Consider the following 26901-nt stretch of genomic DNA (forward strand, 5'->3'; position numbering starts at 1 on the left):
AGAAACTAACACAATATTGTAAATCAACTATTCTTCAATAAAAAAATTTAAAATTTTCTATTTGCATAACTGACAAAGGACTTCCATCCAGAATGTATTAAGAATTCGCAAACATCATCAATAAGAAAACAGCTAAATAAAAAAAAAAAGCGGGCAAATGATTTGAACACACGTTTCATAAAAGAAGACAAACAGATGGCCACTAAGCCCATGAAAAGATGCTCAACATCATTAGTCACTGGAGAGTTGGAGAAATGCAAATTAAAATTATAACGAGATACCTCTACACCCCATTGAAATGGCTAAAAAAGAAACCCAAACTGACAATACTAAGTTTTGGTGAGGTTGTGGAATGATTGGAACTCTCATATGTTGCTGGTGGGAATACAGAATGATACAATCATTTTGGAAAAGAGTCTCCATTTCTTATATAAATATACACTTACCACATGAATCAGTGATCCATTTCCTATTTGCCCAAGAAAATTGAAAACTTACATTTAGATGAAAACTGCTATGCAAATGTCTCTAGCAGCTTTATTCATAACTGTAAAAAAATGAAAACAACCCACATGTTCTTTAACAGGTGAATGAATAAACAAACTGTGGTTTATCTCTGTAATGGAATACTACTCAGCAACAAAAAGGAACAACCTAATGATATAGGCAACAATGTGGCTGAATCTTAAATGCATTAATTGAGTGAAAGAATCCAGACTCAAAAGCCAAGATACTGTACTATTACACTTAAATTACTTTCTGGAAAAGACAAAACTATAGGGATGGAGAAGACATTCATGGTTGCCATGTGGGGGTGGGAGGTGGGGGGGGGTGAGGTGGTTAGGGATGGGGGAAGGGTTGGCTCCAAAGGAACAACAGGAGAGAATTTGGGAGGGAGGGTGATAGAACTGTTCTGTGTCTTGATTGTGGAGGTGTTTACAGGACTCTATGCATTTGTCAAGAGTCGTAGAACTTTTTTTTTTTTATCAACTTTATTTATTTATTTATTGGCTGTGTTGGGTCATTGTTGCTGCTCGCAGGCTTTGTCTTGTTGTGGTGCGCGGGCTCTTCATTGCTGTGGCTTCTCTTGTTGCAGAGCACGGGTTCTAGGCACACGGGCGTCAGTAGTTGCAGCACATGGGCTCAATAGTTCTGTCTCGCAGGCTCTAAAGCGCAGGCTCAATTGTTGTGGTGCATGGGCTTAGATGCTCCGCGGCATGTGGGATCTTCTGGGAGCAGGGATCGAACTCGTGTCCCCTGCACTGGCAGGCGGATTCCCAACCGCTGTGCCACCAGAAAAGTCCCAGCAATTGATATTTGAAGTGATCTTATCACTGGATCAGCAGTTCAAGTTCACCTAGTACTGTCAGGGGCTGGGCTGTATGACGGAGCAGAGGCTCAGATCAGCTGGTCTGTGGGTACGGCTGAATTAAACTGGCCGTCCTTTGATCTTAGCATCGTCATTATGCTTGTCACATGCACAGTCCATCTCTGATGCTAGTGGCTGGGATCCAGATAGAAATCTGCAGTCCCCAAAGGGCTCTGCTACACTGTACTGCCTGTGTCTTCTGTTCTCAGATACTGGTCAGGAGGCTGAGATTGGGAGACTATGAGTTAGTGCTTAAGAAGAGGGTAACCCGAACCTCACCGCTTCTGTGAAGCTTTCCTTCTGTTCCACAGAGACAGGTGCTCATCCGGCACATCCTTGGAGTCTGTATTTCCTTCTTTCTGTATGTACCAGGAGGCAGGATGATGTAATGGTAACTGCATAGGTTTTAGCATCAGAGAGGCTTTGGTTTGAATCCTGGCACCAAAGCGGTGATCTTGGGCAAGTAATTTAATCACTTTTGGTCTCAGTTTTTTAATCTCTGAAATGGGGACAATAATAGTACCTATCTCATGGAGTGGCTGAAGAATTAAATGATTGAAAGCGCTACAGTGTGAAGCCCAGCGCCCAACATAGTGAGCATGCACTAAGTGGTAGATACTATTATAGTCATCTTAGTTATAGCACTTATCACATTGTAGCGTAATGATCAGTTTACATGCTTGTCATTTTTTCTAGACCAGGAACTTGATGAGGACAGGAGCTGTATCTTGTTGATTTTTGTACCTGCAGGGGCTAGTCCAGTGCCTGTGGGTAAAAAATGCTCACTGAATGTTTTTCAAGTGAATGAATGGATCATGTAGTGAGTAGTTACCGGAGGTGGGGATGCTGAAAGCCTTTGTCCTCATTGAGCCCAGCACCATCACCATCATCAGAAAGCATTCTTGAAGGACCTGTTATCTCATGGAGCTTGAAGGTGTAAGCTGCACTCTGGCCTTCCTTTCTTCACACCTTCCTTCAGGTCAGGACCTGAGGTGGGCAGCTGTTGCTTGCTCTCAGATGCACTTAGCAGCTCGAAATCCTCCAGGCTCCTTTCCTGCTGCTTCAAGCACCAGCTGCCTTTGCTCCCTTCAGCCCAGACCTGCGTCCTGGCACTTAGACAGGAACATGGACCCAGGTCGGGGCTGGAGCCTGGAATTACACAGGTATGTCTCCAGTTATGGCTGTGACATGGGACTCGACTCCTTTTTTCCATATGTGCTCCCGACCTCTTTGGGGAGCTTATATGTGCTGTACCAACAGTTATAGGGTTCTAACGGTATCCAGAGACTTACTTTTAGTTAATTGGATCAAAATATGATGAATTGTCTTTATAATTACTTAATAAAGAGCTGAAAGATTGCTTATGTCAGCCTCCTGGGAGCTAGGACTGGCGAGCTTTGGGTTCTGCCTTTGGTCCTGCTTGGTTTGCATTTATATCAGGGTGAATGTGGATGTTGAGCACATTATTTTCATTAAGATTTGTAACTGGGAGATAGATCATATCTCAACAGATTGGACGAATAGGAAGGAATTAAAAGGGATAAATGTCAGTTTCTGCTCTTAGGTGCCCAAATCCAATAATGGGCGTGTTGGAATGAGGTGGGCTTAGTTAAACTGAAGCACATAAAAAAGACCTGGGCGTTTAGGCCATGCAAGTTCAGTATGAAACCAGGAATGTGATTTGGCTATAAAAAGGCTAATGCTATCAGGTTACATTAACAGAGGCATAGTTTACAGAACAGAGGAGGTGAGTGATACTTTTACTCTCTGAGTCAGCTGACGTCACCTTGAGTATGGTGTTTAGTTCTGACAGTGACGTTTTAGTAAAGACATTTACAACCTGTAATGTCAGTGAAGAGCCATCAGAATGATGAGGTAATTTAGTGCCAGTTAATCTAAATAAAAGTTGGAGAGATTTAGCCTGAAGAAGAAAGATTTGCTGGGTTCCCCATAGCTGGCAATACTTAAAAGCGTTCCTTGTAGAAGAGCAATTCAATGATCCTCTGTGCCTCTCAAGCAGTGCTGTACAATAGAACTTTCTGTGATGATGGAAATGTTTTGTATCTGTTCTGTTTAATAGCTACTAGAGAGATGTGATTTTGAGCAATTAAAATGAGGCAACTGAATTTTACATTTAATTTTAACTAGTTAAAATTAAAATAGCCAAATGTGGCTACCATATTGGACAGTGACGCTCTAGAGGAGAAATAAAATAATAGAATAGGGATTTGCAAATTTTTTTCTGTGAAGGGTGAGATCCTAACTATTTTGGGCTTTGCTGGCCATATGGTGTCTGTGCAACTACTCAGCTCTACCATCATAGTGAAAGAATATAGACCATATATAAAAGAATCATTGTATCTGTGTTCCAATGAAACTACTGATGGAAACTGAAATTTGAATATGATATAATTTTTACATGCTACAAAATATTCTTCTTCTTTTGATTTTTTTTCTACTATTTTAAAGGTATAAAAACCATTCTTAGCTCACAGTTTGTACAGAAATGGGTGGCTGGCTGGATTTGGCCTGCAGGCTGTAGTTTGCTAACCCTGGCTTAGCATGTGGGTGGAAACCTTAGGGAGTTATATGTAAGTTCAGTAAAGGAAGATAATGGTTAATTAGAGCTAGCCAGGGATGGAAGGAGCATCTTCAGTAAGTGGTGAGTTTCTTGTTACTAAAGCGTTCAGGTATAGGCTGGATAATGAACTATCTGGCAAGGGATGATATAGAGATGTGTCTGTTTAATACAACTTGTACTAGAATTTCCCCCTGATTCTGTAGGAGTAGTGAAATCAGAATGACATGTGACTGCTTTCAAATCATACCTGCGTTTTTGAGGGAAGCAAGTTGTTTTCCCTCACTTGGTGCTTACTTTCAGCCCCATGCTGCAGGAACAGGGACTGTTGGGGGTGGTGTACCAGCTTCATTGCTTCAGCAATTCTACCAAGTGTTCAGGGACCGCTGGCATGTGCCTTCCTGGGGGAGTTGGTTTGTCTCTTTGTGTGTACAGCCCAGGAAAGGACCTAAGATCTCCACACCCTAAAAGAGGACACTCTAGTGTCTGAATACCACCTTCTTCTGCCATTGAGTCTCCCTGGAGACACTAGGGGGACAAGATGGCCAGGGTTAAGAAACTTCACCTCTAGTTAGTTCTTTCTGTGGCTGGGTCATGCCTCATTCTGTGACTTAAAGAAGGTCACTTCCAACATTCTCCCCTCTAGGCAAAGAGGGAAACCATTGCTCTCTGGGGATCTCTGAGTCTCTGTCCAGAATGACCTTGAGAACCCAAGTCTAATGGACCAAGCTGTGACACCTTGACTGTCCAGGAGCTGATCGTCCAGCCTGTGGATGGGTACAGATTGGGTTATTTCTATTCCTGTCAACTCTGCTTTCTTGATTTTCTCTTCTCCCTTTTGCCTGACTTCTGTCTATTTAACTTCTAATCAGCATCTCTGCCAAAATAAACAAAAATAAAAAGTAAACAGCACTTTTTCTGACAGAAAAAATGGAAAGCGCTGGTTTGAAGGTTTAAATTTTTTGATGCCTTTATCCAAACCCTAACCTGCCTTCACCATAACAGAGTTTTCTCTACATTTTTGTGAAGCACAGGAAACTTAAAACTTGTTTTGGGGATTTAAAAAATTGAGATATATTTGACTTACAACCTTGAGTATATTTAAGGTATACAGCATGTAGATTTGCTACATTTATGTTGCAATATGCTTGCCACTGTAGCGTTAGCTAACACCTCTATTCCATCACATAGTTATTTTTTCTAGTACTGGGAACAATTAAGATCTAGTCTCTTAGCAAGTTTAATGTTTATGATTTTGTTGTCCATAATCACTGTGCTGTGTATTAGGTCTCCAGGACTTATTTATCTGCTAGTTGTAAGTATCTACCCTTAAACAACATCCCTCTCATTCCCTGTTTTGGGGATTTTTAAGCATACACACAGGTAGACAGGAGAATACAGTCAACCCTAGGTGCCCATCACCAGCTTTGACAGCAACTGACTCCTGGCCAGTCTTGTGTCATTGATATCCTCCTCCTGCCTCCTGAGTTATTTTGGATCAAATCTACAGGAAGCTTCTGACGTGGTGCGTTGACATTAACATCTCGATTCGGTGTTTTCTGTTTCAGATAATTGCCTTTGATGAGTTAAGGACAGATTTTAAGAGCCCCATCGACCAGTGCAACCCTGTTCACGCGGTAAGTAGTGGGTGCTGGTGGCCACTTAGGGCCTATGAAGGAGGGCGAGGTTTCGATGCGTAGGGTGAGTGAAGCAGAGGCTTGGCCCTGGCTGCACCTCCATGCCTGGCTCAGGGCAGTCATTCCTGAGGCCACTGAGGCCTCAATTTATCCTGCAAAGTCAAGTATAGCAGTCCCAATACCCTGGTGGGAAAGGTCTGCATGCTGTGGCTGTGGAGTCCTCAAGGCCCTGTGTTAGTGGGTTTTGGCTGTGCATCCTTGAACAAGGAGAGAGGCTCCAGGCTGGCCACCATATTGTCGGGTGTGAGAGCATCACCGAGGTCATCCCTGCTCTGTACTTTGCCCCGTTTCGCAGAGGGAGACTTGCAGAGGGGACTGACGTACGCAGCTCCTTGCCCCATATCCATCACCCAGGAAGCATTCATCTTGGGAGGCTCTGTGGGCCTGAGGAGAGGCCCTTGCCACCCGCAGGGAACCTGATGCAGTCTGGTTGTCTGGTCTGGGTTCAGCACGTGAGAGACCTGCTGCTCCCAGAGTCTTGCTGCTCTGTCTGGCTCATCAGGCTGTGCCTGCTGTCCTCCCACATGCCCTGAAATGGATGTAGAAAGAGACCTCGATGTGGGCAGAGGAGAAGGACCTCACTTCTATTGAGTGGGATGGATGTTGGCTGTCTGCTTGTGTGCGTGTCTGCTCAGTGCAGCCCACATCCCAGAGCCAGGCACCAGCCATGCCTGTGGACAAAGCCTTTCCCAGACACTTTCCAGGCCAGGACCACTGGCGTAAAGGATGGAGCTCACAGTTCATGTGAGTCTGTCTCTCAGTCTAAGCTTGTTGGGCCTGTGTTTAGCTTGTGTGTATATATATATAACATATATACATATATATTTATTATATATATGTATAATCTATATTAGTGTGAATATTAACCTGGAAGGCTTATGACATCATTCTTCAGTGACAGGGACAGAGAGGTCTGTTCACTTTAGCTGCAGGCCCCCTGAAGAGGGCTATGCTCTTATGGAAGTACCAAAAGACCAGGGGAGCAGCCTTTGGTGTCCCCCTCTGTAAAGTACAGGGTTATTATTGGAGTTGTAAGTATTTTGGGGTTTTTACTACATGCTAGGAACTATATATATGTAACCTGTAATCCTCACAACTCTGCCAGACAAGCATCATTTACCCAATTGATAGACTCTTATTCAAGGACTCAAAACTCATAAGTGGTGAAGTCAGGATTGGAACCCAGGTCTGCCTGTGTTCTTACTGCCTACTCTATATTGTAGAGTAAGAGATTTGATTTTTTAAATGCCTGTTTTTATAATCCCTTTGGCATCAGATTCTTTGATTCTATGAAATAGAGCCTAACCCTTTCCAAGTCAACTGTGTGAAATAGAATTTTGTGGCAAGTTGGAAGAATCCCTAAGATTCACTCGAAAACTTAACTGTATCTTGTGAAACTTGTCATTATTAAAATCCATTTTGTTCCATCTGCCAGTCTCACCACTCACCAGTGATAACTTGGCTCTTCCAGACCTGAAAGGGTTGCACCTAGGTCCTCATGACTTTCTGGATGTTTTTGATTCTGGCACCAGCCTCACCCACCTGGCCTGTCAATATCGACCAGGTGCGTGGAGCTGCTCTAGTCTGAGAGGGCCCTTCTGTTTGGAATGCCAGGGAGTCAAGAGCTTGCTTTCCTTCCTCCTGGTGGCTTGGGCTCAAATTAAATAGTGGCTCACTTAGAACATCTAGAGTTTCTTGTGTGACCCCAGGGTAAATGCTAGTGAAGAAATGTGTCCTGCCCCTCACTTCCATCATGTGAATTCAACACTGTGGTACAGGGGGTTGGTGAAACCATGAGAGGGGTTCATGGAATCCATCTCACCTTGGCAGTTTCCTTAGTTCAGGCAGAACAAAGAAAATTAGGACCAGTGCAAGTCCCACAGGGAGCTTCTGTGCAAGGTCAGTGCAAGGACAGAACATGCATATAGTAGGCTCTCAATAACTATATGTTGATGAGAGAATGAATGACTGTTGAAGGGCAAGGTTGCATAGCTGACAAGCTGGATCTCAGCTTTTTATTCCTATTATTAAAGCCACACTTCTTTGCAGATGTAGGGAAAAAAACTTATGGTTATCGGGGGAAGGGGGGGATAAATTGGGAGATTGGGATTGACATATACACACTACTATATATAAAATATATAGCTAATAAGGATCTACATATAGCACAGGGAACTCTACTCAATACTCTGTAATGACCTATGTGGGGAAAAAAAAAATCTTAAAAAGAGTGGATATATGTATATATATAACTGATTCACTTTACTGTGCAGCTGAAACCAACACAACATTGTAAATCAACTATACTCCAATAAAAATTAAAAAAAAATAAAGCCACACTTCTAATTAGTTAATGAATTGCTTCAGGAGTCTGGGCCCCGAAGGCCAGACATCTCATGGACAGACTGAAGCCCTTAGGTAAAGAACTCCTGTCTGAGATTTTTAAAATTCTATAAAAACCCTAAATGGAAGAGTATTAGACACATTCCCCTGGCAGAAACTTAACACTTTGGATGCCTCATTTAACTCACCTTTAAGCTCTTTGGGCCCCTGTAGAGCCTCTGAAGTAGCATCTTGGACTCAGGTGGCTTGACACAGCTGCTCCACTGGTTGCTAACTCCAGCCTTGGATGGACTTGTGTTACAAACACTTGCTAATTGGTGTGATGCATTTCTAAATGACCATGCATGATGCCCACTGGTTCTTTGGATTTAAGGTCCAAAGCGTATTGTTGGACCTTCTGGGTGGACCCCCCTTCCAGGTGGTGGGAAGAGGAGGAATGCTTTGTTTTTACTTCTAGTTTCTCGTATTAACCCTGTCCGCTTCTTTTTACCAGCTGGGCATTTAATATCACTGTGAAGTCATGAGAAATGTTGTCTTTCAGAGGATCTGACTTGCTGGGGAAGGACCTGGTGTGTGTCCTGAACCTCCCTCTTACATGCCTGGTATCTGCCACCTTTTCCCATTATTCTCCATTTAGGCATCCTTGATGCCCAGCTCCGTGTGTGTGTGTGTGTGTGTGTGTGTGTGTGTGTGTGCACGAGCGCACACTTGTGTTGAGGAGGATGTGGTCTGTCTTCCTAGCCACGTGGACGTTAATTTGTCCTGATGTGGACTCTTTCCTCTGGGCTTAAAGGATGCACAGAAATCACTATATTTATGATTTAATTAGAGAAATTGAAGTGTCCCAGCCACCTGTCTTCTCCCAAACATGAGGAATCTCATTATCATCCTATCTACTGCAACCAAATTGACTCAGTAATGAAGCCCAGCTGTGTTCAGAGTGGCTTCAGAAATCATGAAAGTCACTGCGGGGAAGGGGAGGCAGCACTTAGTGTCTGAGACAAGCATCATCACCTGCCCAGCCCCAGGGCATCTTCCCTTGGCAGCGAGCCAGACTCCGGACATGGACTTGGACGTCTTGAAAAATCTTAGCCCGGGGCACTGCTGGTGTCTAATTGAGTGGGAAGATTGCTTCCTCTAAATACAGTCACTTTAGAAAAGTAAAACCAACGGGCAGAGAACTTCCCCACCTTACACACTAATCAGGCACATATGCTCTTCATGACTCGAATGGGAAGCCCTCCTGGGGACCTGACCGCAGGCTTCGGGACATTCATGAGCACGTGGTGCTTGTTCTGTGGTTTGGCTGTCTCATAGGGACACAGAGCCTGTACGAAAAAGTACAGGAAACCCGTGCTGGGCTGAGCGGGAAGCTGAGCCCATGCTGTTTGCTGGGAAAGTTCAGTTAAGAGCAAATAACTATGACAAGGTAGATGGAGAAAAGTTCGGAACTCTTTTTTTCTTTTAATTTTATTGCAATATAACTGACATATAGACAGTGTATTTAGTTTAAGGTGTACAGCGTAACAACTTGACTTACATGTATTGCAAAATAATTGGCTAACATCCATCATTTCATATAGATACAAAAGAAAAAAAGAAAAAAAAATTTTTTCTTTGTGATAAAACTTTTGGGATTTATTCACTTAGCAACTTTCAAATATGCCACACAGCAGTGTTAGCTATAGTCATCATATTGTACAAAACATCCCCAGGAATTACATCTTATGACTGGAAGATTGTACCTTTTGATCACCGTCATCCAATTCCCTCTCCACCTCTGATAACCACAAATCAGATCTCTTTTTCTATGAGTTTGTTTTGTTTTTAGATTCCACATATAAGTGACATCATATGGTATTTGTCTTTCTCTGTTTGACTTATTTCACTTTGCACAGTGCCCTCGAGCTCCATCTATGTTGCTGCAAAAGGCAAGATTTACCTCTTTCTTATGGCTGAATAATATTCTGTTATACATGTGTGTACCTCAGCTGCTTTATCCATTCATCAGTGGACACTTAGATTGTTTCCATGTCTTGGCTATTGTAAACAATGTGTTATGCACATGGGGTTGCAGATATCTCTTCAACATAATGATTTCATTTCCTTTGGATATATCCGGAAGTGGAATGATGGATCTTGTGGTACTTCTATTTTTAACTTTTTGAGGAACCTCCACACTGTTTTCCACAGTGGCTCTACCAATTTACACCTCCACCAAGGGTGCACCAGGGTTCCCTTTTTTCCACAGCCTCACCAGCACTTGTTATCTGTTTTCTTTTTGAGGTTAGTCATTTTAATAGGTGTGAGGTGATATCTCATTGTGGTTTTAATTTGCACTTCCCTGGCGATTAGTGTTATTGAGCACGTTTTCATGTACCTGGTGGCCATCTGTATGTCGTCTTTAGAAAAATGTGTATTTTTCTCTGCCCACTTTTTCATTGGATTATTTGTTTCTTTGCTATTCAGTTGTATGAGCAGAAACTCTTGTTAAGAAAAGCCACTTGGGTGGGAGCATGCAGATCATGACTGGGAGGGATCTGTGGTGGGTTCTTCCTCCTCCACTAGGGGCTGAATGTGGGGCTTCTCATGCTCTTTCAGCAGAAAATCTAACCTCCTCTCTCTTTTCTTTCTCCTGTATCCTGATAGAGGGAACGGCTGAGGAACATTGAGCGCATCTGCTTCCTTCTACGAAAGGTCAGTGCAAGCGCCTGGTGCTGGAGGGTGGATGGTCACATGGTCACGGGTGGTCACGTAGTGAGAGGGGCTGGCTTTGGTCCTGTCTCCCCACAAAGGCAAATGGTGGTGGGGGAGGAGGAGGTGGGAGTAAGTGATCAGTTCTCTGGAAACCTCCAGAGACAAGAGGAGCTAATTAAAAGGGATGGCCATCAATCAAAGTGTCAGGACAGCACTGGATATTTACAAGTGCCCTCTGGTTGGATTTAGAGGTTCTTTATCTTTGCATGATGATGAATGGCATTTACAGCTGATGTTTTCTCACAGCCTTTGTTCCTGTCTGATGTGGGGCTTAGAAACGCTCCTGCCTGGCTCGGCCAAGTTTTTAACTGGTTGTTGGGTTTCCTTTGAGGTTTCAGTCTGCCACTCAACTTTGCAGTTTGATTGACAGCATCATCAGGAGTGTCGGAGGGGTGGGATGGGAGATGTTATTAAAGGGGGAGCCAAGCACTGAGAGTTGCTCTGAATGGATGGGCAGTAGATCACAGCTGCCCTCAATGCATCCAGGAGGCACACGTGCACACGCGTATTCATGTGTGCACAGTGCAGCTCAGGCTTCGTATGTAGCAGGACTCTGTGACGTAGCTGGGGGACCCCTGTGGCAGAGAGACCAGTTTGCCACTCTCCAGTAGGGAAAGTGAGTACTTTTTTGCAGCAAAGTGTGCAGAACAGCAACTTGCATGTAATAACAGTGTCCATTGCCTTGAGCCAAAGGACATCCCTGATCTCTGTTCAGAGTGGAGGGGCTGTACACCATAGGAAAGCCACCTGTCAACCCACAAGGAGTTTTTGAGCCTAATGGGAATAGGAGAGAAACCAAATGCCATGCCAAAAATTGATGGAAGGGAAACAATTTTGTAAGCTTTTGAAATTTTTTCTATATTTCAATTAATGATACCTTTTCTTGGGAGAGAGAGCTTAATCAAGAAGTCAATTTTTTTTCTAGCTAATTACTTGTCCTGTAATATTTTCTAAGAAGCTCAGTATGTCAGAGTTCCGCATCTATGTCACAGCGGGGAAGTAAGCTCAGATAATGAGAATACTAGCGATCCAAGGAGTAAAGAATGATTAAGAAAACAGCATATGACATTTGGTATTAAGGGTAATTCATGAATTTGTAAATTATTTTCCCAGATAATGTCTCAGACACCAATAACCCACTCTAGCTGTCACTTCCATAGTCTCTAGTTTGTTCTTTAAGAATGACACCCAACTCTTTCACACTCCAAGTTGCCCCTTTTTCCCCATTTTGAATGTACCATCCTGAATTCTCTGGCAGAGCAATACCTACATCCATCACATTTGAGCCTTGCTCATTTTTCTATGTTGCTTGACCATTGACTCTAGCCAGATAGCAGACAATGGCCTGTGGCTGCCACTGCCAAGGTCCTACCTTACAGTCCTGTGCTTATACGGTAAATCCTGTTACTTACCTATTGTATGTATAAAATCCCATGCTGCTAATCCCATGCTTCTAATTTGTCTTACCCCTCCTCCCTCTCCCCTTTTGGAAACCATACATTTGTTTTCTGTGTCTGTGAGTCTGTTTCTGTTTTGTATGTAGATTCATTTGTCTTATGTTTTGGATTCCACGTAGAAGTGATATCATCTAGTATCTCCTTCTCTGACTTACTCAACAAAGTATAATATCCTCTAGGTCCATCCATGTTGCTGCAAATGGCAATATTAGGTTGCTCTCATGTCTTGGCTATTGTAAATAGCTCTGCAATGAACATTGGGTGCATGTATCTTTTCATATTATGGTTTTCTCTGGATATATGCCCGGGATTGGGATTGCTGGATCACATGGTAGCTCTATTTTTAGTGTTTTTAAGGAAACTATACTGTTCTCCATGGTGGCAGTACCAATTTACATTCCCACCAACAGTGTAGGAGGGTTTCCATTTTTCCATACCCTCTCCAGCATTTATCATTTTTTAGATTTTTTGATGATGGCTGTTTTACAGGTGTGAGGTGATAACTCATTGTGGCTTTGATTTGTATTTCTCTAGTTATCAGTTATGTTGAGCATCTTTTTATGTGCCTATTGGCCGTCTATATGTCTTCTTTGGAAAAATGTCTGTTGAGGTCTTTGGCCTGTTTTTTGTTTTTTTTGTTTGTTTGTTTGTTTGTTTTTTTGCTATTGAGTTGTGTGAGCTGTTTGCATATTTTGGATATTAACCCTTTTTTGGTTGCATCATTTGCACATATTTCCTCCCATTCCGTAGGTTGTCTTTTCCTTTTGTTGATGGTTTCCTTTGCTGTGCAAAAGCTTTTAAGTTTGATTAGGTCCCATAATAGTCTTTTCATTTCTTCATTTCAGCGATGTCCATGACATAGCACCAAACTTATTTTTTACCACATGCACTACTTACATCAGATTTGTATTTTAAATTCAAATTTAACTATTGTATTCATTACTGACACAGAAGGTCTCTAACCTACAGTTTCTATTCTGTTCCTTTCCTCTATATTTATGCCCTCTCCCTTCTTTGTAGTCTCTATTTTAACCTTACGAATAAATTCTCTCGGCCAGTTCTGGTTCCTTCCACTGGAAAAGTGGTGGAGGGTGGTGGTGGAGTCCACAGGCTTCTGCTGCTTCCTGCCTGTGCCCTGATTATCTGTGTAACCCTCAGTGTGACTCTGAAGTGGGGGTGATGAGTACAGCACCCTCCTTGTGGAGCTGGGAGAATTAAACGAGATAATAGGTGTGCGTCTAGCTCGTAAATGCTCAGCACGTACTAAATGCTCGTGTTATTATTATCCTGACACTTAGCCGATACCTAAAACTTCTCATAACGTCTCCCAGCACACTTGTGGTGCTGAAGCCAGCTGAGGTGATTCCTGGCTGGTGGCAGCCCCCTTAGCGCCCCCTCCTGTCTTCTTGGGTGTCATTTGATGCTTGAGCAGAGTCACAGGGCCTGGAGGCCTGGGCCTTCTCCGTCCTGGCTCATTCTGAATGGGCTTCTGAGTTCAGGGTCCCAAGCTGTGCGCACATGCTGGGGGCGGTGGGGAGGGTTGATGGGCTTCCTGAGCATCACCACCTTCTGGGAACTGCACCTTCCAAGAAATTTCTTGGAACTCATCGCCTAAACACCCCAGAATGTGATGCATCTCAGCAGTTGATTGTTGTTAAACCACCTCCTCAGCTTTCTCGGGAGAAAGGAAGGGATTTTCAAAGTGGATCCATCTTTAGCTCTATAATTATCAGAAAATGTGTTCTTTGGGTAATTGTCTGAACTGCAGGATTCTTGTGTCGATTTGTGCTTATGATTCATTTTTTCATGGCAAGAGTCACTTGCCGCCTGTGCTGCCCTGCCCACCGGGCACGCTGTCACCCTGAGGGTCACTCTTAAGTGTGGGTTTGGGAGCGGGGAGAGCGTGGAGAGCAGACGTTGGTTAGATGGCTGCTCTCGGGCACATGAAGGGTCCTCGTGGGGAGGAGACTGACTAGGGGCCTCCTGTTGCATCTCCAAGTTCAGACAATGGTTAGAGGAAATGAACTTAAGCAAGAGCCTAAGATTGGCATGAGAATAAAGAGAAACTTTCTTCATAAGCAGCTGACATCTAACCTTGGGGTTGGTTGTCCTGGAGGCTGAGAAATGTTCACCGCCCTTAGGCAGAGTTAGACAGCCTGATGTCTGAGATGGTTTTGAGTTAGACTGAACCTGCTTGAGAGGGATTCCTTAATTGGATAGCTTGGGATGTCCCTTTGGTTTGACACATCTGTGATTCTCCATTTCACCCCCTGATTTCCTCAAGAGTGTGTCCAGTCTCACTGCAGGTTTTCTTGGTGGATGTAAAAAGCTCTACTAGATGGATAATTTTCACTCTCTCCGTTGAGCAGTTGCAGTGGGATATGAAAGAGAAGGATGAGTGGGTGGGGGTTGGGGGCGGGTGGGGGTGTTGAGCTCATTGGGGAGGTATAACCAGTCTGGTGGCAGGGGGCCAGGTGCTCCAATTTCAATTCTGGAAAGAACAAGGTGGTGGTAAGGCCACAAGGGTAACCTCTGATGACCACCCATGCCCCTCCCCATTTCATGCTTAGCAGAATCACACCTCTGTCCTGGGGGGGGCATCATGGTGTGAAGTAAAGCCTAACGGTGTGAACCTGGATCCGCTGCAGAAATTCTGTGATGTGGTTCTGAAAGCAGGGGCTGGGGGAGCTGGAGAGTGAATATGATGGTTCTGTAGTGCAAAGTCAGTTTGTTAAGTAGGAAGATTTCATTACTGTTCCCAATTCTTCACCCTCCCCCATACCCAGGACTGGCTATATAATTAGCAGAGCCCAGTAAAAAAAAGAAAATGTGAGGCTGCATGACAAAAAGTTATTAGGAAGCTTATAAAGCTGACGGCATTCAACCAAAGGTGGGGCCCTTCTGAGTGTAGGGCCCAGGTGCATCTGCACGGGTGACATGTCCCTGAAGCTGGCCCTGCTTATAACCATGACCTTTGAATACGATTTTGTACTTTCTCCTGCTAGAATCAGAGTACATTTCCCCTTCCTGCTGATGTAGGGCTCTGCCATGTGATGGGATGTGTCGACTGGAACATGGGCGGCTTGTGAGTGTGTTTGGAGGCCTTAAGAGTTACTGGGTGTTTCTGCTCCCTTTCTTACACTTCTGATATCATCAAGGTCACCCCACTGGTTCCAGGAGCATGAGAAGCAGGGGATCCAGACCTGAGCCCACTTGTAGCTCAGAGCCGAGCCCACTAGATCAGGTGACCTCCCAGTCAACCTCTAGATGCATGAGCAAGTATAAATGATGATTGTTTTAGAGCACTGGATTTTTGGAGTGATTTGTTATGCAGCATTATTATGGCAATAGCTAACTGATACTATAAGCATCTGCCACTTTTATAAGGGGGAAAATGTTTTGTTCTTTTTTTTAAGAGATTTTTATTTTGTGCCAGAGATCAGCCATTTGCTGACTTTACAAATTTATAAATAGAGTGTTTCAAACTCTGTCCCAATTTCTTTGACCTAAGTGGAAGGTACTAAATACATTTATATACCAGACTCTAGAGAGAGACTCATGTCACTTTGGAGCATACAATTTGTCATGCATTAACTACTTGGAAGAATGGTGAAGATGGTGCCTTTTCTCTAATTACTGGCACTCCCTGCCACAAGGGATTGGCTTTATTTCCAGTCTTTTTAGCTATTAATGCAGTTCTTCCTGCAGGGCTCTGGAGGGAGTGGTGTTTTTTCATGGAGAGACATGATACAGGGAAAAGGGACACAAACTCAGAGGCAGTTGTATGGAATGCCTTTGAGAGACCATGCTTGACGCAGAAGTTTTCCAGATCAGAATTCTCTGTGGCTTGGGCAATTTCTAAGGTGTGACAGTGCTGCTTAGCTTTCTTGAGTGACTACTGTATACCTAGAAAAGGATTAATTCTTTTAATCCTCACAACAATTCTATGAAGTAGTCGTGGTTAATAGCCCCACTTAACAGATGAGGAAATCAAGGCTTAGAGAGGTTAAGTATTTATGTATCCCAGAGTGTCATATTTCATAGGTTGGTAGAGCTGGGATTTGAAGGCAAGTCTGTTTGAACAGAGTCCATATTTTCAATCGCCACTTTAAAGAGGAAATTATTGGTTCTCTTTGAAACACGCTCCTTAAGGACCACCACTACAGCAATATTGCTCAGCTATATTAAAGGGAAGATATAAATACCAAAGCTACAGAGGGCCTCAGGGATATACTTTAATATACTTGGCTCACCATGATGGGGCCAAGTGGATTCCTTTAAGGCTCTTTTCTAATTCTGTTTAATTTCTTGGTGGGATCATTCACCCCTAGAGGGAATGTTTGAAGGAAAGTAAAAATATCCTGGAACAAAACTTGCAACTGGTTCAGAAACTGTGTCTCATGTATAATTTATTTTCAGATGCTTTCTGTGGCAAACTTCTTGTCAGTCAAAGGGAAAGATGGGACATTTTACTCACTGTGTAAATAGTGGTGCTGTCACGGGGTTGCTGAACCAGAAGCTGGAGGAAGAGCCCTGTCCTCACCTCACTCCACTCCCAAGGCCACAGCAGGAGAGGCAGAGGACTTCACGGCAGCTGCTTTATGTATGGGCTCTGGCTTCTCACTCAGATCTGGGGAGCTGGTTGGCCTTATCCGTATTAGATCTCCATTGCCATGACAATAGCAACTCATGACAACCAAGACTTATATTTCTATGAGTCTGTGGGTCACCTGTGGTTCCACTGGTCTTGGCTGGGCTTGTGCAGAGAAGGGGGTGTTCCTCTGGTCTTGGCTGGGGTCTATTCATATGTCTTGCAGGCAGTAGACCGTAAGCTAATCTATGATGGCCTCCACTGGGATGGCTGGTTCTGCTCTACATCTCATCCTCCAGAGACTAATCCAGGCTTGTTCTCATGGTGTCGTAGAGAAGCAAGAGAAGAAGTGGAAATACATAAGCACCTTTTCAAGCTTTGGTTCGCATCAAATCTACTAGTGTCCTATTATTGGCTGAAGCGAGTCACATGGCCAAGCCCAGCATCACGGTGGGAGGGACTACAGAGTTACAGGGCAAAGGGTGTGGATACAAGGAGGCCATTAATTGGTGTGATAAATGCCATCAGTTTACCATATATCTGTAGGAAAGGGATGAGATATCACCTTACTCCTGTTAGAATGGCAAAAAGATGAGATAGCAGATGCTAGTGAGGATGTGGAGAAAAGGGAGCCCTTGTACACTGTTGGTGGACCATAACCTGGTACAGCCCACTATGAAAAATAGTTTGGAGGTTCCTCAAAAAGTTAAACATAGAACTACCACACGATCCAGCAATTCCACTTCTTGGTATTTATCCAAAGGAAATAGAAACACTGTGTTGAAGAGATATCTGCACCTCCATGCTCATAGCAGTATTCTTTACAATAGCCAAGACAGGGAAACAACCTGAGTATCCACTGGCAGATGAAGGGGTAAAGCAGTTGTGGTGTATACATTTACAGTGGAATATTATTCAGCCATAAAAAAGAAGGAAATCCTGCCATTTGTGACAACATGGATGGACCTTGAGGGCATTGTGCTAAGTGAAATAAGTCAGATAGAGAAAGACAAATGCTGTATGATCTCACTTTCACGTGGAATCTAAAAACAATAAGAACAACAAAACAAAACTCACAAAAAAGAGATCAGGTTTTTGGTTATCCGAAGGGGGAGAGGGAATTTGAGGAAGGTGATCAGAAGGTACAAACTTTGTTTATGTGATAATTAGGTACTAGGGATGTAATGCACAACATGATGATTATAATTAATACTGTATATGCTATATTTGAAAGTTGAGCAAATCCTAGGAGTTCTCCTCACAAGGAAAAAAAACCATTTTTTCTTTTTTTGTATCTATATGAAATGATGGATGTTAACTAAACTTATTATGGTAATCATGTCACAGTATATGTAAGTCAAATCATTGTGCTATATGCCTTAAACTTACACAGTGCTGTATGTCAACTATATCTCAATGAAACTGGGAAAACAAAAGGTGTAGGGGTTGGAAATTTTGCAGATTTTCTCTAGGATGGTTACATAGCCTCTTAGATATAGATAGGGGTCTACACCTCTATCATGGTACTTGCAACACTGTATCATTATCTCTTTGGACGCCTGCCTCTCCCATTAGTTTGTGGGTTCTGCGAAGAAGGAACCCGATGTCTTATTCATCTTTGAATTCCCAGAGTTCAGCACATAGTGGGACACAAAGTTGATGTTCAGTATATGATCAGGAGATGAAATGCTAGAACTGGAACAGAACTTGCAGGTCATCTGGCAAGACCTCTCCTTTTCAGATGAGAAATTGAGACCAGAGAGGTAATGGTGAGATGACATCAGAACCAGTGTGTCCTGGGCTGGACCACAGTGCCCTTCTCAGAGACTGGGGTCACCGAAGCTGGACAGAGGCTTGACTCAACTGCAAGCTCTCTGGGGGCAAGGACCATCCCTTCGTTGTTCACTATTGTGTCTATAGGGCCAAGTGCAGTGTCTTTAATAAATAAATAACATTTCCCTGATCCCTACCCCATATCAGTGGCCATTTCACATGAATAGCATTTACTATGCGTGAATTCTGTCTTTCCTCCCTGGATACAACCCCACATCCATTTGGCATCTGATAGGCCTGGGAATAAGGCTGCACAGCTTTATATTCTGGAGTTCCAGGCAAAAGTTGTGGAAAAGATGGACAGATAAAGACAAATATCATACGATATTGCTTAAATGCGGAATCTAGAAAAAAAGATACAAGTGAACTTGTTTACAAAACAGAAACAGACTCACAGACTTAGAGAACAAACTTATGGTTACCAGGGGAAAGGGATAGATTGGGAGTTGGGACTGACATGTACACACTGCTATATTTAAAATAGATAACCAAGAAGGACCTACTGTATAGCACAGGGAACTCTGCTTAATATGCTATAATAACCTAAATGGGAAAAGAATTCGAAAAAGAATAGATTCATGTATATGTATAACTGAATCACTTTGCTGTACATCTGAAACACAGCATTGTTCCTCAACTATACTCCAATATAAAATAAAAAATTTTAAAAACGATACAAGTGAATAAGCAGTTCTCTAGTGCAAAATGGTCTCTTCTAGGTAGATTCATGGTGGGGGTGGGGCAGGCCCTGCTTGGGCAATATTACCACTTGCAGCAGAATTCCAAGTGGGGGGATAGTTCTGTAAACAGTCCTCCAGTGAATACTCTACATATCCTCCTGTCATGACAACCATACAGAAATTTTAGTTCCTTCCCCTCGTCAGAGATGGTCTTATTAGTGGTGTAAGTATTCAAGGACTTTATTTTCATAATTCTGACTATCTGTGAGCAGCTCTGAAGGTCAACCACATGTACTAATCTGCAGAAAATCGGCACCCTAAATTTGAACCCTGCGTGCCTTGAGGCTAGTGGGATGAACCTGTTACTTAGCTAATGAATGAGCCTAGTCAGCTGCCCAGAACCCTCATCTTAACATGCTTCAGTTGTTCTTCACCCATTATTCTACACCCAGGTATTCTCACCAATTGCCCAGAGAGAGCACTTAGAAATTTCCATGAAACTTTGCTGCCTTTATTGTGAAAAATCATACGCTAGGATAGTATCAGGAAGCGGCAAATGGTAGAGTTCACTGTTCTGTTGTGTTTGTCGTTAGTGGCACTGGTGGTTTCTGATCATTGTGCATTTCAAAATATACCATGGAGATTTTCCAGCGTACATCTGCTTAAGAACCACGTCCAGACATTCTGCTCTAGTAGGCTTTGGGAAGGTCCAGTCATCTGTGTTTTGAAAATACCCCATATGTGCTTCTCATGAGTGGCCAAGGTGGGGGAACACTGTGGGAAATATTTGGTGAGTTGGGTGGTTGGTGGATGTGCTAGTTATTCATAAGCAGCTCCCTAAAAGACTCCCCAGGATCTGGAGAATTGAATCTGCTGAGGGAGAGGGGGAAAGGAGCAGAACTTCAACCCAGAGAGGCTGGCAGTAGGCAGGCAAATACGGCCAGCTGCCGACTCCTTTGTAACAACTGAAAGACTCAACGATCCAGGGAAAGAAATGAACGATAAATAAGATCCGACTCCTTTGTAGATTGCCCAGGATGTACTGAGCCCTGGGCTCGAGGAGCATCTCCCCAGCCTGCTCCATCCTCGCAGTGTGTGGCGGGAGCATCTTTGTGTCTCATGGCATGACAGAAGGTTGGATCTGAGTTAAATGTGGGGCTGGCACAACCAGCTTCACAGAGGAGGTCCAGAGGCCCTTGTGGTGGTAAACAGAGAAACCCCAAAACCATCAGTGACCTTGGGGTGCATCGTTGAGAGTGGTCCCCAAACTTGGCTTTGCCTCACATCACATCTGGACAGGTTATTAAAAATACAGATTCAGACTGGTGTGAGGTGATACCTCATTGTGGCTTTGACTTGCATTTCTCTGATGATGAGTGATGTTGAGCATCTTTTCATGTGTTTGTTGGCCATCTGGATGTCTTCTTTGGAGAAATGTCTATTTAGGTCTTCCGCCCATTTGTGGATTGGATTATTTGCTTTTTTGGTATTAAGCTGCATGAGCTGCTTGTATATTTTGGAGATTAATCCTTTGTCTGTTGCTTCATTGTCAAGTATTTTCTCCCATTCTGAGAGTTACCTTCTTGTCTTGTTTATGGTTTCTTTTACTGTGCAAAAGCTTTTACGTTTCATGAGGTCCCATTTGTTTATTCTTGATTTTATTTCCATGATTCTAGGAGGTGGGTCAAAAAGGATCTTGCTTTGTTGTATGGCATAGAGTGTTGTGCTTATGTTTTCCTCAAGGAGTTTTATAGTGTCTGGCCTTACATTTAGGTCTTTAATCCATTTTGAGTTTATTTTTGTGTATGGTGTTAGGAAGTGTTAAAAATCTAGAGACAATAAATGTTGGAGAGGGTGTGGAGAAAAGGGAACTCTCCTACACTATTGGTGGGAATGTAAGTTGATACAGCCACAATGGAAAACAGTTTGGAGGTTCCTTAAAAAACTAAAAATAGAACTACCATATGATCCAGTAATCCCACTACTGGGCATATACCCAGAGAAAACCATAATCCAAAAAGAAACATGTACCATAATGTTCATTGCAGCACTATTTACAACAGCCAGGACATGGAAGCAACTGAAATGCCCATCAATGAATGGATACAGAAGATGTGGCATATATATACAATGGAATATCACTCAGCCATAAAAAGGAATGTAATGGAGCTATATGTAATGAGGTGGATAGACCTAGAGTCTGTCATACAGAGTGAAGTAAGCCAGAAAAACAAATATTGTATGCTAACTCATATATATGGAATTAAAAAATAAAAAAATGGTACTGACGAACCCAGTGACAGGGCAAGAATAAGGATGCAGATGCAGAGAATGGACTAGAGGACAAGGGGCTGGGGGGGCGTGGGGTGAAGGGGAAGCTTGGATGAAGTGAGAGAGTAGCATAGACATATATATACTACCAACTGTAAAATAGATAGCTAGTGGGAAGTTGCTGTATAACAAAGGGAGATCAACTCGATGATGGGTGATGCCTTGGAGGGCTGGGATGGGGAGAGTGGGGGGGGGGAGTTGTGGGAGGGAGGGGATATGGGGATATTTGTATAAATACAGCTGATTCACTTTGATGTACCTCATAAGCTGGTACAAGAGTGTAAAGCAATTATATTCCAATAAAGAGCTTAAAAAAAGTACAGATTCATAAATGCCCACCCCCTGTGATACTTAATTTTATGTATCAAATTGGCTGGGCCACGGTGCCCAGGTATGTGGCTGGACATTATTCTAGATGTTTGTTTGAGGGTGTTTTTTGGATGAGATTGACATTTAAATTGGTGGACTTTGAATAAAGCAGACTGCCCTCCATAATGTGGGTGGGCCTCATCCAATCAGTTGGAGGCCTCAGTGGAACAAAAACTGATTTCCCCAAGCAAGAAGAAAGGCAGATGGCCTTCAGGCTTCAGCTGCAAAGTTGGCTCTTCCTGGTCTCAGCCTGTTAGCCCCCTGCAGAATTTGGATTTACCAAACCACCACAATTGCATGAGCTAATTCCTTTAAACCTCTTTCTCTCCATATATATCTACCTCTCTATGTATGTCTATGTCTCTTTCTATCTATAAACACACACATACATGTATCCTGTTGGTTCTGTTTCTCTGGAGAACCCTGACTAACATAGCCCACTCCTCTAATCCTGGGAAGTTCAGGTTCAGTAGGTTTGTGGAGGGGCCCTGGGCCTGCTATGTAGCTGAATCTCCTGTGAGTTGGCTAAAATGATCTGCCTTCACCAAATGGTGAGTGTTTGGTTAAGGTCGCCCAGCTGATGGGTCTAGTTCCAGAGCCCATGCTTGCTCCCTCTCTCTCTTGCTGCCTCCATCCGTAGGAGCTGGTAACTTTGCACACCTTTTATAGAGCTTCTGTTGACCCTAGGGTCAACCTCTACAGGCCACTAACCAAGAGAGTGACAAACACCCAGTTTCCCTGTAGTCTCCACAGACTGTGTGGACCAGAGAAAGGCTGATTAACCACATTCATCAGCAAAGCAGCCTGACCTAAGCAGATTTATGGACTCTCAGTAGTTTTGCTATGACAGGTCACCAAATCATAGACTGTTCTGACGGAAATCATTTGGATTTCTGTCACACCTTTCTCCTCTCCTTAATATACAAAGGAACTCCAGGTATCGTAGAATGTGATGGAGGCAGGAAACGTATTGGGATAGGGGTTCACGCTGTGAGGAAGCCTGCTGTGTCTGGGGAAGCCTGTCCAGGCTGAGGGTGGGGTGGGAGGGGGACCCTGCCTCCCAGGGTCATCTGGCATCCCAGGCTCCTCCTGCCTTCAGAGCTCTGCTGTCATTAGGGCATTTGCTTGTGCACGTGGTCCATGAGGGCGTCACACCATGATGTCCTTTCAAGCAGCAGGATGGAGGGGGAAGAGGAAAAGGGCCGCTTCTGTGAAAGATGTGGCCCAGAAGCTGCGCACATCACTTCCACTTAAATCGTGGCCAGGTCATAGGCAAATGGCCACATATGGTCTGGTATTTATTTATTTATTTATTTACTTACTGACTTATTTATTTTTGGCTGTGTTGGGTCTTCGTTGCTACACGCAGGCTTTTCTCGAGTTTCAGCAACTGGGGGCTACTCTGTAGAGGTGCGCAAGCTTCTCATTGCGGTGGCTTCTCCTGTTGCGGAGCATGGGCTGTAGGCACAAGGGCCTTAGTAGTTGTGGCCCATGGGCTTAGTGGCTCTGCAGCCTGTGGGATCTTCCCGGACCAGGGATCGAACCCATGTCTCCTACACTGGCAGGCGGATTCTTTACCACTGTGCCACCAGGGAAGTCTCACATCTGGTCTTCTGGGGGGTCTCTGCGCTCAGCTCCAAATCAGGGATTTGGTTCCAGAGAGAAGGGGGAGTGGATGCTGGAGGACAGCTGCAGGCCTTGGTCTTGGGAGGAATTCGGTCAGCAGAGCAGCCAGCGCAGGGCACTTAGCCACTGATGGGCACCCTGGAACTCCGAGGGTAGTATGAGGTGAGGGGTCGCGGTGGGGGGCCAGAGAGACTAGGCGTTAGCGGTTGAGGTCATGTCTGATGGTACCTGGAGGAGCCTGGGCATGGAGCGGGCAGAGAAAGGAGCTGGGGAGGCCTGGGTGTTGGTCTTGGTGGGTTCCAGTGGGAGCCAATCTGAATTTCTTCGTTCAACTGGAATTCATTTAGACCTGCTATGTACATAGTCCTGTATTATGTGCTGATGGGCGTGTGTGTGTGTGTGCGTATGTGTGAGATGTGTCAGCTGTGAAGATATCGGTCCAGCTAAAAGAGATCTCATTTTTTTTCCCTCTGATTTCCTGCCGGAGATTCTCAAAACTCTGATCACACAATACCTTGTATGACACTCATTTGTATACATTATCTTCCACAGTTGTATTCTTGAAGGCAGGGATCACGTCCTCTTAATTTTTGTATCTGCTGCTTTGCCTAACGTGGTGTCTGATTCATGTTAATTAGCTAAGTGGATTAGTGAACCTGGCAACCACACAATGGCTTGCGTTATTATTTTCATAATGTATGTGGCAGAATGATCACTGCTGAGCATGGGATTAAGGCAAGTGAAGGAGACCAAAGAAAGGGCGTGGCAGGTGTGATGTGCTTTGTCTTATCGGAGCATCCTTCACTGCCCAGGGGGTGAGCATGGGAATGGATGTAGTTAGAGGGCTGCACATTGGAATCACCTGGGGAGCTTAAAAAGCATTGTTCCTGGATCCCACCCCCAGAGTTTCTGTTTGGCTGGTCTGGAATGCAGCCTGGGCATTGGCGGAGTGGTGGAGAGGGGGGTTTGAAAAGCTCCCTGGGTGATTTTAATGTGTAGTGAGGCTGCAAATCGCTGAGTTTGAGGGTAGGCCAGGCTTCAGCATTGTAGGTGGGGAGGCTTTTTCCTTTTCTCGGTCCCCCAGAGTATGATTTAGAGAGCCGTAATTTTCTAAATGGTACCAGAGTAAAAGCAATAATTTACCAACGGGTGCCCAAGTGGACTGAAGGCGTGAGTGCCTCACTTCATGCTTCCCAGGAGATGGTCAACCCAGCGGGCGACTCATTGCAAGTAATTTGCAGACAGCGTGCTTTTCTAGGTGGGAGCTTTGCTTCTAGATGTTTCCCTTTCCAAAATGTGATAAGAAGTAAAAATTCTGTTTTTCAACCCCCCAAATGCTCACCCTTTCAGGTACTCATTCTTGCCCTTTCCAAATTGCTAAAAAGCAAGAAACATTTCTGGGTCACGTTTCTAGGCCACAGAATGTGCCAATATTACCAAATCCTAATGGCCTCTTATTCCCTGTAACACTGCCCAGTCTCTGTCTCTCCCTACAGTTAGAACCAGGTACCAGCCTCTACCAAGGCAGGGCCAACAGGGAGAACCCTGCGACTCAGATGAGAACTCCTATGGGCCCCCGGCTTGTGCTGAATTGATTCCGATGCTCCAGATGTATCTTCTCCCCATGGAATAGCTGTATTGCTGCGTTATCATGCTGGCTCCACTCGCAACTTACATGGGATTTGTTATTCTTTAAGCAATTTGGGACACCGGGCCTCCTCCAGCACAGAGTTTCACTGGCTCTGATTCCTAAGCTGTCTGTATGGCACAGACAATTACAAAACACATGGGGTTTTGTTTCATTAGGATAAGACCAGGCAATAGACAAGAAAATGCACTGAATACGTTAAATGTGCTATACAAATGCAAAGTGCCATTATTATAAAGGGACAGAAAAGCCATACTGTTCCCTTTCTGTGTCTGCCAAATGGTCAAAGCAGTGATGAAATTCTGGAAGACAATGATCCCCGATTATAGCACAGGGAGGTGGGCGGGCAACACACAGCAAGAACAGCTCTGCTATTGTGGCCTTTTTAGTGGTGACATCACTGCTGTTAGCACTCAATGCATCAGCTTTATAAAGTGGTACCAGTGTCTTGGTAGGAACTAAATAGGGGAGCCACTTAGGCAAGGGTCCTGCCTTCGGGAACATCTACACTGTTCAGATGCCGTCAGCAGGACGGACTGATGAAGTGACCAACAGTGCATTTTCTGCAAGGGTCTGTATAACCCCCTTGGTATAAACCAGACTTTAATACACACATGACTGTGGCACTTCAAATGCTTTTTGATAGAGGTGATGCCAGCTGTTAATAGAGACCAAAAGGGATGGATATTGGGTTGTTTGTGAACACTTGACATTTGAGTTATTCAAGTTATTGATCAAGTACCTCAAGCCCAAATATTCTGGACATTAAAAGGAAGGCAGTGTGGGAGGGGAAAGTCAGAGGTATGATTCTTGGTAAAATGTTTGTTTTCCTTAGTCGACTGTAAAGTCAGTGAGGGCAGGGGCTGTGTATCTTCTTCACTGCTTACCACTTTACCTAGAAAATAGCACCTATTCAGTAATTTCTCGCTGGCAGAGTGGCTGAATGTGCTCTGCACTTTACCCACAGTCTTTGATTTATTCTTACACCAACTCTGTGAGATGAAGATGGGGAACTGAGACCTGAGGGCTTACATCACTTGCCCACGTCACTCAGGTAGTGAGCTCTGACTCCCAAACTCCTGCCCTTTCTAGCAGTCCTTATGTCTCTGTGCACTAGGGGTTAAAAGCCTGTTTCTCTGCATTTCCCAGGGAAGTTCCATACTTTGAGTCTTGCAGTGCACACTTGGACATCACCGTCTGACACACCGGCATTTATCCATTCAGATGATCCCCTGTCCGCCACATGCATATGTGTGCCTTGCCCTTCTCCAGTCTGACTACCAGAAAGAGGCTGAGAGTTTTGGCTAACGGCATCTTCCCAATCTTAAGAGACTGTTGGGGAACGGATGGCTTGGGAGAAAGAACCTGTTGAAGACACTGTACCCTCTAGTGCCGGTCCCCTTGGGATCTGTGTTAGTCTGCTAGGGCTGCTGTAACATAGGAGTCACAGGTTGGGTGGCTTAGACAACAGAGATGTATTTTCCCACAGTCTGGAGGCTGGAAGTCCAAGATTAAGGCGTTGGCAGGGTGGGCTTCTTCTGAGGCCTCTCTCCTTGGCTGGCAGATGGCACCTTCTTTTTGTGTCCTCACATGGTCATCCTTCTGTGTGTCTGTGTCCTAAT

The 26901-nt window shown here is 44.1% G+C and overlaps 1 protein-coding gene across 1 annotated transcript in view; it reads left to right on the forward strand.

The window, feature by feature from the left end:
* Positions 1-26901, forward strand: part of CNIH3 (cornichon family AMPA receptor auxiliary protein 3) — a 120463-nt gene that overhangs the window by 43108 nt on the left and 50454 nt on the right. The window contains exons 2-3 of the mRNA XM_057730076.1: positions 5516-5584; positions 10637-10684. Of these exons, the coding sequence (XP_057586059.1) occupies positions 5516-5584; positions 10637-10684 (117 nt within the window). The remainder of the gene's footprint in view (positions 1-5515; positions 5585-10636; positions 10685-26901) is intronic.

This window comes from Hippopotamus amphibius, chromosome 3 (assembly GCF_030028045.1).
Source record: "Hippopotamus amphibius kiboko isolate mHipAmp2 chromosome 3, mHipAmp2.hap2, whole genome shotgun sequence".
NCBI lineage: Eukaryota > Metazoa > Chordata > Mammalia > Artiodactyla > Hippopotamidae > Hippopotamus > Hippopotamus amphibius.